The sequence below is a fragment of the Oryzias latipes genome, chromosome 24, assembly GCF_002234675.1.
Source record: "Oryzias latipes chromosome 24, ASM223467v1".
Taxonomy (NCBI): domain Eukaryota; kingdom Metazoa; phylum Chordata; class Actinopteri; order Beloniformes; family Adrianichthyidae; genus Oryzias; species Oryzias latipes.
In genome coordinates this window covers 7,730,091-7,745,171 of record NC_019882.2, presented here as the reverse complement: position 1 = coordinate 7,745,171, position 15,081 = coordinate 7,730,091, and the positions used below count along the sequence as shown (strand labels likewise).

Genomic DNA, 15,081 nt, shown 5'->3' with positions numbered 1-15,081 from the left:
TTGCTTGCTGGAGAGTAGAAATGTCTGAGACGAGAACAGGAAATGTGATGACTGGCAGGCAAGGATAAAAGTTACAGCCTGCTGAGGGAAAAGTGGGTTCGAGAATTGAAAAAAAATTCAACAATAGATTCCCCTGTACGTACACAGAGTCCTGAGAGACGGCAGCTGCACTCACAATCAGATGCAACACAGAGCCGAACCTTCAAAAATATCTCCCATTATTTCTTTCCGTCCTTCCAGGCTGCTTTGTCTCTAATGGGAGCAGGTCAGCCTCCAGAACCGGGCCAGGCGCTGTGAAAACCCCCTCTGTGGGAACCAGTTTGTGGATGCTGACTGCATAATGACTGCTCTCTCTGTGAATGGAGTGAGCACCGTTGGAGTAAATGAGACAGGGGCTCGGTGCCGCTGCGCCCCAAACATGAAGAGAGAAGTTAAAGAAGGTTCTCCAAGCGTGACTGAAAACGGATCAACCTGGAACTTGATCAAGGTATTCAGCGCCAACGTTCTCCACAAACGTCTTTCAGCACCAGAGGAGCACAAGTTCCCACACATACACATAGCAGCACACCCTAAACATTCAACAGATTAAATATCATAACGACTACAGAAATATCTATGAGGGGTGTGGGTATGGTCACCATACACAGTTTATTTTTGTAGGATAAAATATCCTATTGACATTAGTGGGTCAGCTGGAAACTCATTGTTTTTTCTCTGCGCGAGTATCTGTTTTAATACCCAGCTGATGCCTGACAGGAGAGCCCCAAGTCTCCCACAATTCCAATTAACCTTCACAAGTTTGACCTACTTTTAGCACTAAAATAACACACTTCTAGTTTGCTCCGCATTTAGCGTCTGAGACTTAAGCTCGAGACGTAGTTAAAGCCACCTTTTGTATATCTTGACACGCCTTCTGTCCACTCCAGACTCAAAGCTTAGGTGGGTTGGAAGGAGAAGACGGCGCACATTTTTAGAGGCAAGAGGTAAGATAACTGTCAAAAGGAAACGTATGCACACCGACAAAGTGGTGGAAATACCAGAATAAATGTGGAAAATTTTGAATTCAAATAAAGACTAAAGATGGAAAATAATGGTTAGTAATATGGGCATTTGGATGGCACCAAGAGTCTGCAGACATTTCTACAACTCTAATGGATCGCTCCAATATTGCTCTGCATTTTTGTTGCTCCGATAATGTGAGGGGCAGTAAACTAGTAGTAGAGCTTGTCAACAGATGGGTGACGAGAAATGGGGGCGGGCTTACTCAGAGTCAACAACAAAATTCTGATGAACTCCTGCCGCTCTACAGAAACTATGTCCTAGAAAACGACACCGTTTTTTGGATTTTGGCTAAAAACTGCATAATCGTATTTAAAAGACCACTGGGAACACTTTGAAAACAGATCCAAAGATGATTGGAGTGGGACTGAAAACCAGTCGGGGGATTTTTTCCCCCCAACCCTGGTCCTCAGGGTACACCGTCCTGTATATTGTCAGTGCTCAAACACATCTACCATTGAGGATTGTCATTGTCAGGCTTCTGCAGAGGCAACATGGAAAACATGCAGGACAGTGTGCTCTGAGGACCAGGGATGGGAAACACTGCTGTAAACCATTCAGGTTTAGAGAAATATTGGCCCAAAGAAGTACATCCCAGACTATACAGACTTTCACATTTTAAAAACCATAAGATCACTGTTGGATCTCTTCAATCCATAGCATTTTTGGAACGACCTGACCAAATTGTCTCGAATTTGCAGAATCTATTGTTGGGTCATTGTAGTCTCCAAACTGCTCTTCAAGCATCTGCTAACTGCACATACTGCCCGGTACCAGAAATCCTTCCTGCCAAATACTATAACCCTGTTCAATAATTCACAATGCAGAAGATAACCTTTGCACATTTTTTTTTTTTTTTTTTTCCTCTTTTCTTTATTTTGCACATTTCTTTTGCACATCTCTTTACCTGCACTGTTATGTAAATAGCTCTTTAAATTATACCACATTTTCCTTGTTCTCTTTTTTATTTTTATTTATATTATTCTTACTCTTTTTTTCCTGTCAGTTGTTATGGTAACGAACAAATTTCCCACGTGTGGGATCAATAAAGTATTTCTGATTCTGATTCTGATTCTGATTCAAACCAGGACTGTTTGATCTGGATCAGAGATTTGTTCTTCTGGAGAAGTCTGAAAGCTCATTTTAACTGAAGTGCAGTTTACTGCTGTGTGAATGCAAATAAACTATACAGGAAACTAAAGGGCAAAGCAAAAATGGAGTGGTGTTAGAAAAGTTCAAATCCAAGCAAGTTTCAGGGGTTCAAATCCAGTCCCTTCCTGCTGCTGTTTACCTGGGATGAGATGTGTTCTGTCAAAACTAAAGACATTTGGGTGGAAAAAAGGAGGATTGGAGATGATTACAACTAACAAAATATATCAGTTGGGCGTGCACAACAAATCGCAAATTTATCGTTATCGCAGTTTTAAGCAGTGAAATAAGGATAACGCAAAAAAACGGCGAAAATTGCAATAAATAGTAACCTTAAATGTGCTAAAACAATCTTTTGGCAGCCTGAAGTATTTAACAAATTAAATAAGTCCATTTATGCATTTGACCAATCGGATGGAACCCTTTTATTTTAGAAACTTGCCTCCCATGTAGACCAGGGTCATTTGGAGTGTAATTTAAGTTATATTATTTAAATTAAATAACATATTCTCTTATTTAAATTAAACTGTTGCAGTGAAATGAAAAATAAGGCTTTTGGTTGTTTTGCTTTTTGTTCATGTACCGCAAGTTATATCGTCATCGCAATATTGATCACTAATATCGCAAATCGTAAGTTTTCCTCATATGGTGCAGCCCTAATATCAGTCATAAGAGATCTTTAAGAGTCATATAATTTTTTTTCCCATTTTTCCTTTTTTTGCGCCTGATGCCTGATCCCCAGAGCTGTTGTAACAATAGAATTTCCCTACCACAGGATCAATAACGGTTTTTTTTTTAAATCATTTAAAAGCCCCACCCCATCCAAAAAACAAGGAGAAACCATTTGAATTCAACATTTAAAACAGGTTACTAAGTAAAGTGGATCAAAAACTGTAAGTCACGATCGTTTCAAGATATCCAACTGTACATAAAAATAAAAAAAACACATTCTGCAAAGTGTTCTGCTACATTAAATATCTGTTTTTTTATACATTTCACAATAAAGTTGCAAACAACTTGGGTGTGTCCAACTTTTTCTCCAATTTTTGCTAACATCATCACATCTAAATCAAGATGACTGCAGCCACATGAGAGAAAACATTCAAATCCACTGTTTTAAAAGAACTAGGTCATGTGACAACTTTTAATATCCATCTTTTAATCTTATAGACATATAGTGTGACATTCTCCAGGTAACTGGGTCTGAAAAGTGCAGTGTGAAACCAAGCCAAATACAGGTGCGACATTTCTTAGCAATCTCGTCCACATTAACAGAGCCTATTCTTGTCCTAACCATCTGATATTGATGCCAAGCACTAGTTGGTTATTTCTGGTGTCTGTGTTTTTATAGTCTACTCTCCTGAACGATCCACATACACAACCTGTAAAGACTTTTCAAGTTTATTTCACAGCAAGTCCTCTCTTAAGTCCAACCTCTGACATTCTTTAAAAACTGCAGGGATGCAGCTTAATTCTTGCAGTCAATTCTGAACTTTTGGCTTATATGTAATAGAAATTAATAACAAACAAAAGGTGATGTGAAGTGCTGTTCCAGCTCTGATCTAGGACTTTAGAACAAGGGGCTGTAAACCTTTAACACAAAGAGCTACAACCCAGTAGGAGCCACACAGTCTTACTTCACCCTTTAATAAAATAAGACACCGTTTTAGATTTATGTTATTGTAGGATGAATATAAAACAAACTATTGTTTTTTGGAAAAAACAAAACATAAATATAAAGAGAAAGTAGCCTTTTTGTCTAAATATGAACTGATTATTACTCCTGACAGAGGTTCATATGACTTCCTTTCAAAATAAGACATTCTATATCATATAGGACCATCTCAATGCAGAAAATGTATTATTGGGTAAGTAAAATATATATATATATATATATATATATATATATATATATATATATATATATATATATATATATATATATATATATATATATATATATATATATGTTTTACAGTCTGTGGTGCATCTGAGCCAGAAATATGTAAATCTAACAAACAAAAATTGAATCAGAGCTATTAAGGAACTCTTACAGGACATTTCAGACCATAATCCACACTTAGAATACTTGAATTAAAAAAAAAGTAACAGAAAATCCACCTTAAGTATGAATTCTGGTTATGCTAACTGATCTCCAAAGAACTCCCTGTGGTACAAGGCGCCCAAAACCAGTCTAATTGTTTTAGTGCGACTTTGGTAAACTAAGAAGCCCCACCCCTTGATGGATTGTTGTCACATTTTTAAAATAAAAACATTTTATTTTTCTTCAACCAGAGTCACAATGGAGGGGTCAAAGAGCCACGTGTGGATCCAGAGCCTCAGGTTGCAGACGCCTGCTTTAGACAAACCCACATATGTGCCTTAATGCAGTAAATCTCCTTTGCCAGCACCTTTAAGCAAACTCTGATGACTCTGAGCTGATGGGCAGATACCAGACATGCACACACTTCTGGCAGCCTCTCAGCACAAAGGAGCCCCCTCTTGTTGCCCCTCACCAGTAATCCGAGCCACCTTCTGAGCTGGGGCTGCACTCACAGTAGTGGAAGACGACAGAACGGCCAGCTGCTGCAAAACATTTACAAGCAAACTCTAAGCTGCTGAAATGATGTAACGCGGCACACTCGCCACAGCTGGGACGGCCATCAAACGCCAACACAAGATTAGTTCTCAGGGAGGGTCTGGGGTAAAACCTTTCAATACATGCCGAGGGTTTTTGAAGCACATCGAGTTAAAAAAGTAACTTTCATTCAAATATCGAAACAGCGCCCCAGGCGGTTCCGTTTGGTGCCTTTGAAGCATTTTTAAAATGAGTAAAAGCATCCAAGGGCAGGTGTTTCTGCACGCTGAGTGAGCTGGAGTCAAGTAGGTTTTTTTTGCTTGTGGATACGCCACATTCCTGTCGGCTCCCACGCCTCACCTCCAAATTATGGCTGACAAATGACTCGAGAAGTTATAGATTACTGAAGAAGAAGAGCCAGGATGCTTGATAATTAGGCTTCTTCATTGGTCCATAATTCCCTAATACACAGTTCAGGGACGCTCTGAGAAATCCAGGCTGGTCTTCTGGGTCAGGTGTGTTTCAAAACACCTCAGAGGTAAACAGTCCCCCAAAAACTACAGAGTTTGATAGGACGATCTGCTAAATGTTGACATCCCATGAGATAAGATGACAGCATTCAGTGCAGCCTCAGGCACAACAGTGTGAGTCAATGCCTGAGTTAATGTGTAACCATCACGTAAGCAGGCACATTAAAAAACACAATTGATTTTCCATCTGTGTCTCTGTTTAAATGATTAGAAATTGCATATTTACTGGACTTTTAGTATTAAATGGGATATAAATAAATGCAGATTTAGAGGATCTTCACTAGTGGTTAGTAGTTTTATTAGCTATTTAAATCCCAAAACATTGAAAAGAGTATTTTTATTCCAGGTTTATAGTTTGGTCCTAAATAGAAGCTAGAAAGTTCAATTAAAGGTCTAGAGGGAGGGAAAACTCACGGATTTTGACTTTCTTGGGGTCCAGTCTGCAGACTTCATCCTGCAGAAATTGCAGGCGCCCCTGGATCCTGCAGGATCTCCTGAAGACCGCTCCTGCCTCCACCTCGATGCCCAGGAAGATGTCGCTGGCATGCCGGGAAAGGTCTGAAAGTTGGTGGATCAAGCCGGTCAAAGTGTGACAGCTAACTTCGTCCAAGGAGGAGAAGAGAACCAGCCGTCGGGTTTTGCGTTTGCCCGGTTCTTCTTCCCTCGCTTTCCAGCCGTACCTCGCCGATAACCGACTCACTCGGCGGGGTTCAACAGTCCTCTGATGGAAGGGCATTTTCAAAAACTCATATTACTACCAGGGCGGCGGACAAAAAGTATTCACGGGTTCGGGAACCCTCCGCTTTAAAACAAAGGTTGCGTTCCTGCTCTGTGGTTCCTCAGCCCGGCGATGTTTCCTGAAGCAGCAGACCGGAGCAGCTGAGCCCCGGAGACGTTGCCTCCCATCGTCTATTCAAATTCGAGCAGACAGTGCAGGCTGGAGGGACAAAAACGCCAGGAACAAGTGTGGGAAAGTGCAGAGGAAAACCCGGAAATACTATAACCACCTGTGGAAACTGGAGCGGGAGCCGGTTACCTGCTCCGAGCGGACGGAAGGAAAACAAGAAACGGAGTTTAAATAGGAAAATACTACGGAAGACCCCGAGGGTCAAGAGAGAGAAATAAACTTTATTCAAATAAATGTAACTTAAAAGCGTTATTTATTAGTTCATCACTAAATTAACCCTTATTCTATTTATTTAGTCAGGATTTATTAAAATAACACGTGACACATGAATATACAAAATAAAAGAATTTTGGTATTTTTTATCCTTCTATAATTTAGCCAAAAATTACATCTATTAGTTTCTAAATAGACGTTTTAAAAAATATTGTTTGAATGGTTTAAATTGAATCAAATGAGTTTTTATGCATGATAAACGTGTGTCAGATGTTTCCAAGTGGATATGTTTAGTTATATGTGTATATGTGGGTTTCTGGAACTAATTACGTACTTATTAAAGAGGAAACAAGACTATAATACATAGAGGGCCTAATGCATTTGGTCTAAGGCATGGGGGTGAGAATCTATAATGCCTTTACTTCTTCTCACTGCCTTTTTGGTGTTTCTTTATTTTCATTTGTATTTTACAAAAAAAGTAAAGTTGTCAAATATAGGTTGATGTACATCAAAAACACAAGGCCCCTATTTTTTAGTTTGAGTTCCCTTTATGAATCCCAAACTTTCAAAATATGTTTTGTTTTAAAAACAAATAAAACTAATCTCCTTGGCAAACAGAAACATGATATTTTAGTGATGCATAACTTTTTTCACTACCTTTTTATGACAGAAGAACCAACAAGGGTGTTTTCATATTTGCACTGTCACCATTACCTTCACCTTTGGATAAACAGTGAGTCGGGAAATCGGTTTGCCCTCTACTGTCTGACATCATATTTTTCCAATTGTCAGTTTCCTCCAGTTCTGTTCCACCATGACAGCAGCAGTTTGAAGGGTTGCTCAACAGATTAGATTCAAGAACTGATGTGGGTGGACACTCATGGCCCCCCCATCTGACTGTAATGACACCCCCACACCATGTGATTCATTAAAAAAAAAAAAAGGAGAGGAAAGCTCTCTCTCAGTTACACATGAGTAACATCCGCACTTGTAAATGTGTTTGACAGGAAAGCTGCAGGAAAACCCCAAATGCGGCAGGAAAAAGTGCTGTCAAGGCCTTCATGTTCAGTCAAAATAAATGATTGCTTTGGAAAATACCTAATATCCTCTCGCAACTTATCAGTGGCAACGGAAAAATTAATAATACAACATTTTTGAGTAAACGATATTAGTAAAAAAAGTAAAATGTAATAGTTCTCCTGCAGCTTAACTCTCTCTTTAAATATAGCTTTAGATAAATGTGTGCAGATGAAGCCAAAACAAAAAAATGAGCAAACAAAGCAGTTGTATAGATGAAGTTTAATCAAGATTAAATATATGCCCAAAGAGATCTTCCAACTTAAAGAGACAAAAACAATTTAAAAAGAAAAGAACTTCTGTAATTTCTAGAGCCAAACTTCAAGTCATTAAAGACTTGAATCTGGGCCACAACTGAACTCTGTATCCTCTTACTATACAGTGCATTGATATGCAACACCAGCCTGTTTCCACATTTTAAAACCCATTTATAAACTCATTTGAAGAATTACAAACATACAAAAGTCAAGCAAAACAAACCACTTAAAGAAAACACGAGTGGACAGGAATGATGCTGAAAATTAATTTGACAATTACTAAACGCGACTTGTTCCTGCTTTTTCTCAACTTTGCTGCAAAAATGCAAAGGAAGTGAGGGAAACATGTCTTTTAAACACCAGATGAATACATTCCCCATGAAACCAATGTCCTTCAGAGAGCAAATTACAAGAACAGTTGAGCCTGAAACAGAAGAACGCCACAGCGACTGTCAGCCAAAAACACAAGGTCAGAATTATCTCAACTTTATTCACAACAGAGAGGATGACGAGTCACGACGGTGTGACGGAAAACCATGAACTCCTGAACCCTGCACAGACGTAACAGTGTCATGACCTGCAAAATGTGGAAGGTTAGGGGATTTTTTTTTTTGTTTTTTTAATCGGCACTTTTGTGGAAGTTATAATGCAGTCAAAGCGAAACACACAAAAGTGAAAAACTAAAAGTCACTGAAGGTTTAATGGTTATTTTTGTGAACCAAGAAATGGACTGAAACAAATCTGGACAAAAATAAAAATCTCCAGGGTTTTTTTTCTTCTCTATTCCATATACTGAGATCCTTTGTGGTTACTACCATACTTTATCACATGCATGTTACTTTGATTTTGAACACCATGTGACTTAATTTCTTCTTAATTATTCTTCACAACTTTAGGAAACACTATCAAGTCATTAAGGTGAGAAACAGGCTGTTGAATGAGTCCTTCTGCTGCTCAGTAATTCTTTCACATCTTCATTTATGTAAGATGGCAAATGAATACAGTAACACACTCCTGTTTAACAACAAAAAAAGAAGATTTAGGTTGTGTACAGTGTTTTCAATGTGCAGAAATAATCTGTGTAAAAGGCATAGTGTTATTATGAAGGACATTTGCACTACGGCTGGATTCTCGACATCCTCTGCATTTTTTTACGGGGCGATCAGCCACCAGTTCCTTACAACAGGAAACACCGATTCCTGCCAAGTTTCCACACTGTGGTCACCGGTCAGGCGGTGCAGGCGTGGCATCGAGGCCAAGGCGATGGCCCGGCCGCTCGCCGGCTAAAAGCCCGGGAGGGCGAGTAGTTGAATACAAATTAACAGCATATCCGTTCAGCTCGGAGATAACGAATGCTGCAAAGACAGGAAGTGATTTCACAACAGGAACGCACACTTCTTTTTAGGTTTGATGACGGGATGTAGCATAAGTGAAAATTGGAGAAACACGCACACACCCAGACGCATACAGGAGGAGCATATTCGCTGATGAATGGGCTCCAGTTTTGTCTCTTTGTCCCCCTCTGGTGGTTTTTGCCCAGAACAGATCACTTCGTCATTCTCTCGCACACAAACACCTTCACACATATATCTCCATTTGCACGTACACACTCTCCTTGGATCTCCCACTGTCTGTATTCAGGCTTATCTGGTGTAGTAGACTCGGTAGTAAACACTCTTGGAGCGCCAGAGTGAATAGGAGTTGTCAAATTTGAGCAGGTACACTCCACGGCCGGGGTACTGGTGGCTGCCAGCGTACACCTCTTCATGACAGTCCCGCCGGTACACTGGCACAATCTCATCCACCTGGGGCTTCCCTGCTTCCTTCTTTGCCTTCTCCTCTTCAGTGGGAGGATCCCCTACGACCACAAACAAAGCATGGCATAAAAAAGACGACAACAAATCTCATACGAACCCTTCCCCCTTAGTAGACTCAAGCAGTGAAGCTCACCATCTTCATCTTCGTCCTCATCGCTGGACTCTGACACGTGAACGCTGACCGAAGCAGAGGCAGAGTCCGTCCACTCAAAGAATACCCCAAAGCCGATGTCATAATAGTCTGTGGCAAACTCCCAGAACAAGTAGGACCCCTGTTCGTGGGTAGGAACGCGCACCGTCACCACCTCACCACGTCCCACCGTGATCACGCTGTCTGCATCCTGCCGGATTTTCTCCTTGAAGTCTTTGATCTGCGGCCGTGTCCACATGGAGGGAGCTGCTATCACAGGTGGGGAGTCCGCTGTGATCAAATGACGAAGACAGTGTATGTTACAAAAATGATCTTATATTACTTCCTGTATGTTCTGAATCTATTTATTTGTCTGTAACCGAGTGAAACTTTAACCAGCAGGTTGGTATTCTTCTTTTTTTGTCCTTCCTGCTCTCCAGCTCATGTCACAAGTTTCAGGTTTGTGTTGATGTGCAACCCGTCTCTCTACCCTGTAGCCATTGATTTTTTTTTCTTAAACAATGATTACCAACCTAATAAAGGCCCGTTCTCTGACACCTCCTCAGCAGGCTCGGGCTCTGGCTCCTGATCCAAGCTCTCCGAGTACGAGTCTGACTGGCCTCCATTGACCGTTGGAGCCTCCTCACTTGACAGTGGCAAGGAAGAACACAGCGGTCCTGCTGTTGAGGCCGCGATCGGATCTCTGACATTAAAGCTGCTTGATTGTAGGGAACCCTGCAGAACCGAGTCCGTCTGATGCTGCTGCCTCATTAGGGCCGCCTAATGAAAAGAAGAGAGATTAACCTCGAAAGTCCTCTCTAGTGTTGGAACACATGTTTCTTCCTAACACACACAGTTACTACTGTGTATATGTTGAGGTAGCTCACAGATGAAGCAAAACTGATACAAATAAAATAAAATAAAAAATCTTCATTATTAATAAGCTTTTTGTTGAATATTGCATTTTGAGTTCCCTCACCTTTTTTTTAACTGAATATTAGAAAACATTTTGATAAAGCTAAATAGAGGTGAAATAGTTTTCAGTATTTTCTCTTTAACAAAAGGAATGTAGAAATCTCTGCTGCCCAGCCTACCTGCTGCTGTGCCAACTGGACTTGGTAGAGCTGCTGCATATACTGTTGGTAGTGCTGCTCTTGAAGCTGGCGGATCAGACTGATCTGCTGCTCGGGGTTGTTGGGGTACTGCTGTGCAGCATACTGCTGGAACTGCACTGCTGTCTGAGCGTTCAATGCCGCCATTATCTGTTGTCTGGTTAAAGTTACACACATGTTAGATTCAATCATTTATTTCTTCACTAAATGTTTTCGCCTAAAGGAGGCGGACAAAGAGGACAAAGTCATCAAAACTGAAAAGTTCTCAGTCACTTTAAGCAACAACAAAATCAGACTTACTTCTGCTGTTCAATACGCAGCCTCTCTTCCTCTGCCAATCTCTGCTCCTCTTCTTCTCGTCTCAACCTTTCCTCCTCTTCAAACCTCCGTCTCTCCTCCTCCTGCCTCTGTCGCTCTCTCTCCTCTTCCTCACGCCTAAGTCGCTCCTCCTCTTCCCTCCTAAGACAACAAAATAAATACAGATTTAAAAAAATGGGGATTCAATTCTGCAGAAGAAATTTTAATCTATTAAACCATCGCTGTTCATTTATAAAGTTTTATCTAAAAATCATAATGCATCAGATGTTTGCAAATGCAATCTCGACAGAAGTTTCTTTTAGTGCCGCAAAATAATGATTAACAAAACAAAAAAGAAAATCATTAAAGAGGGGCAGATGTCAATTACAATAGTAACATATTAAGAAGAGAAAAACAGTAGACAAAGTTTGTTTCCCTGTATGAGGTTGAACAGGTAAAAAAAAAAAAAAAAAAAAAAATGGTGGTAGAGTTTTGATGAAATGCAGGCAACCATACAGGGAACCATGACTTAAGATTTAAATGGAGAGGATCAGCCTTTCACCGCCCATGCTGGGTTTGTTTGGTGCCAACTTGTGAAAAACGAACAAAGACTTTTATGCACTTTGGGTTTTTTTTAAGGCCACATTAAATGCAAAATGGATTCAAATAGCCATCTGAATAATTAAAGTCTGTAATGGCCAAACCGTGGTTAAGAAAGTCTACATTAAAAGGTGCAAAAAAAAAAAAAAAAAAAAAGAATAAAAACAAGCTTTGCACATTGTGAGACAACTAAAATCTTGTTTTATGGACAGCCCTCACCCTCTAAATTTTAAGTAAAGATGAATTTCGTTTTCTTTCCATTGATGACAAAGACGTGTTTGAGTGTGTGGGTGGGGGTGGGGGTGTTTGTCTGTGTGTGTGTGTGTTTGTGTGTGTGTTGGGTGTGGGGTGTGGGTTAGAAATGAAATCATGGGTAGACTTGACAGAAGAGCCAGTATACTTCTTCCTGCCTCATCACACTAAAGAGATGTTGTCGAGGTCAACGGAGTAAACAAACCAAGGCTTCAACTCTGCGGCTCAAAATGAATGAAATTGGTGATGCCAGAGTTTATCGATCCAGTGCATATGTATGTCTATGCGGTGGGACTGTGCATAAACATCTCCAGAAAAGCTTTAATAAACAAAAACAATTTAGGATTCGTAACATGATATAAAGCCAAGCTTGTTACCTTTTCCTCTCCTGCTCCTCCTTTTCAATTTTGTGTGAAGTGACATAAGGAGCAAAGAGGTTACAGCACTTGTTGAGTAGTTTAACAAACTCGATCATAGCTTCCTCTTTTTCCATGTTACCCAGAGAAGCCCACTCTTTCCTGCAGACAAAACAAAGATTATAATAGACATCGTTTTCATCAACGGATGAGATAAACAGTTGGATATCTAAACGTTTTAAGAGCTTTTAAACAGTTTTAGGTTTCAATTTTACCTCTATGCACAAACACAGACACATTAATCAATAGGTTTTGTTGGATTACCTTCGGTCGTTGCCTAGGACATCAAAAAAGCCGACCTCAGGCGAGGCATCTGGATTATAAGGGCCAAGCAACACCTGTTTGTGCAGAGCCACCAGCCGAAGCTTTTCTTCATATGTTGGGTGGAAAGCCTTCCCGTCTTTGTCTGAAAGAGGCAATATGGGGGGGGTTAAAGTCAAAAGTTATGTTTTTCTACAAGAAGAAACTGAAAAACTTTTAAACAATAAAAAAGGAGAGCAGTGATCTTGATATTTTTGGGTAAGACTAGGCCTGCACAATATACCGCAAATTTATCGTTATTGCGAAATCAAGCCGTGCAATATGCATACCGCAAAAGACTGCAAAAATCGCAATAAATGATTACCTTAAATGTGCTAAAACAAACTCATGGCAGCTTGAAATATTGAACAAATGAAAGAAATCCCTTTATGCATTTAACCAATCAGAAGGACCCGTTTACGTTTTTGATGAATAAGATGAGCCCTTTTATGTTTGATGTTTGCCTCCTGGGTCGACAAGGGTCATTTGGAGTATAATTCTTAAACTGTTGCAGTGAAATGGAAATTATGTTTTTGTTTTTTTTTGCTATTTGTTTATATACCGCAATTTATATCGTTATCGCAATATTAATTACCAATATCGCATATCGCGAGTTTTCCTCATATCGTGCAGCCCTAGGTAAGACAAAGCAAAATTATTGTATATAACAGTTAAGACAACCGACAGTAACTAATACAATGCATTAAATACAACTAGAAGTGCCAAACTCAAACCTGCTAGCAGTTATCACAACCAATCTTCTCCCTAAAACCTGTCAAACAGCTCAACAGTTAAGATTTCTCACATTTATGACTGCTGTTTGTCCAGCAAAATGTGTAAATAAAGTTATGCAAAAAAACACAAATACAAACACCTTCATCCTCATCCAGACATACAAAGCAAACATACAAATTGTAGAGAACATGGGAGGGGCCTTCTGGATTCAGACAAACTTAATTCCACCGCTTTCCAATATGGTGAAACAAACCCGCCTTGACGTTGATTTTATCGCATAAATCTTGGAAAACAAGCTAAGAGATTAAAGCTCCTCATCAGCTTCGAGGACCAGCCAATACCAAAAATTGCTATTTTTCCATACATGTTTGTTAGCAACTGATTAGCAAGGAAGCTAACACACTGAAGCTGACAACAATCCTGACAGCTAGCCGCTAACATGCTAACAAACCAGAGGTCAGTTGTCCTAAATAAAACCCTAAAAAGGGGAAAAATAAAGGTTCCTTTGAGTTAAATAGTCTCACTTGTTATCAATTAAACATACCTTTGAAAAATTTTAGGGCCATTCCGTACAGCTCCTGCAAAGAAAAGCTCCATTTCCTTTCAATCGCCTCTTTGGCAGTCTCCTCATCTTGATCTTCGCCATCGACACCTGGCTTGTTATCCGCCTCTGGCTCGGGGTAGGCAGGGTCCGGCGCCTCGCCTTGGCTCTGGTCGCCCTCCGGATCTGGGCTGAGGGTGAGGCCATCGATGGAAACTTCGAGCCGGCTGGACGTAGCGCTGTCGAGGTCGCCGCTCTGAACCTCTGTCGCCATCATGTACACTGTCAGCTGAAGCGGCCACGTACCTACTTCCGCTTAGGTTTGGCGGAAGTTACGTTTTTCCCCCTACCTAAAAGTGGTGACGATTAAATTCACATTATTAGCCTCAAATACTCGTCATTAAAAAATATATACCAACTTTACATGTTTTAAAATTGTTTTAAATGAAAAATCAGAAGGATTATGATTTTTTTTTTTACTCACAAAATTGTTTTTATACTTTAACAATGTACACGTGTTCCTGTGTGTTCAGGTTGGACTGGTTATGTGTAGAAGCCTAAAAATTGTATTGATCATAACTTATCACAAAATGCTATAAAATCTAACCTTAGTAGTTTTTTTTCCCTGATTTAGATTTTGGGATGTGTTGGTCTTTTAATTGCTTACATTTGTAAGGGAAAGCATATTTGTGGGTTGAGCATTCAGCTATTTATGTTGGTTGTGTCAATAAAATAAAGTCCAATTTTCTCTTCCAATGCCATATTTTTATATATTGCTGTTGCACCACAGGCTCCTTTATGTTTGTCAAAGATTTGGCAGATTTCTCATAGCGGACATAATCACTTCTTACTGTTAATTGGAAGTGTATGTTCACCACAAATGTTGCAGCATTTCAATGAATAAATTAAAGGTTTTCTATCATCATTGACATTATTACAACTAAAAAATAACTATAAAACGTCTTTTCTTACTTTTTGAGTTACATTTATGTATAGGTTTTGAGTATTATCCAACTAATTTGTTCAATAAAAAAACAATTCGAGGTTTAAACTGGACCAATGCTCTATTATTTACCGATTATAGAAATCGAAAGTAATGTAGGCAAATGCA

General features: G+C 39.7%; 2 protein-coding genes across 3 annotated transcripts in view; both read right to left on the bottom strand.

Moving 5' to 3' along the window:
* nhsl1 (NHS like 1) overlaps positions 1-6,380 on the bottom strand; it is an 81,798-nt gene extending 75,418 nt beyond the window's left edge. For both annotated transcript variants that reach the window (XM_023953319.1, XM_023953322.1), the window contains exon 1: positions 5,731-6,380. In XM_023953319.1, the coding sequence (XP_023809087.1) occupies positions 5,731-6,052 (322 nt within the window). In that variant the 5' untranslated portion in view covers positions 6,053-6,380. The remainder of the gene's footprint in view (positions 1-5,730) is intronic.
* A 1,338-nt stretch (positions 6,381-7,718) lies between these two features.
* acbd3 (acyl-CoA binding domain containing 3) lies at positions 7,719-14,287 on the bottom strand. The gene is made up of 8 exons (XM_004083587.4): positions 13,974-14,287; positions 12,659-12,800; positions 12,356-12,496; positions 11,130-11,288; positions 10,812-10,986; positions 10,251-10,497; positions 9,721-10,008; positions 7,719-9,628 (listed from the first exon to the last, which is right to left on the bottom strand). Exons 1-8 carry the CDS (start codon positions 14,245-14,247, stop codon positions 9,414-9,416), a joined length of 1,641 nt encoding a protein of 546 aa, XP_004083635.1. The 5' UTR covers positions 14,248-14,287; the 3' UTR covers positions 7,719-9,413.
* Between the last annotated feature and the right edge of the window lie 794 nt (positions 14,288-15,081).

Coding starts and splice junctions, on each gene's coding strand:
- acbd3 (XM_004083587.4), bottom strand. CDS start 14,247: ATGATGGCGACAGAGGTTCAGAGCGGCGACCTCGACAGCGCTACGTCC. Junction 11,289..12,355: donor GAGGAGCAGGAGAGGAAAAG/GTAACAAGCTTG, acceptor TTGTTGTCTTAG/GAGGGAAGAGGAGGAGCGAC. Junction 10,498..10,811: donor TCCAGTTGGCACAGCAGCAG/GTAGGCTGGGCA, acceptor TCTTTTCATTAG/GCGGCCCTAATGAGGCAGCA.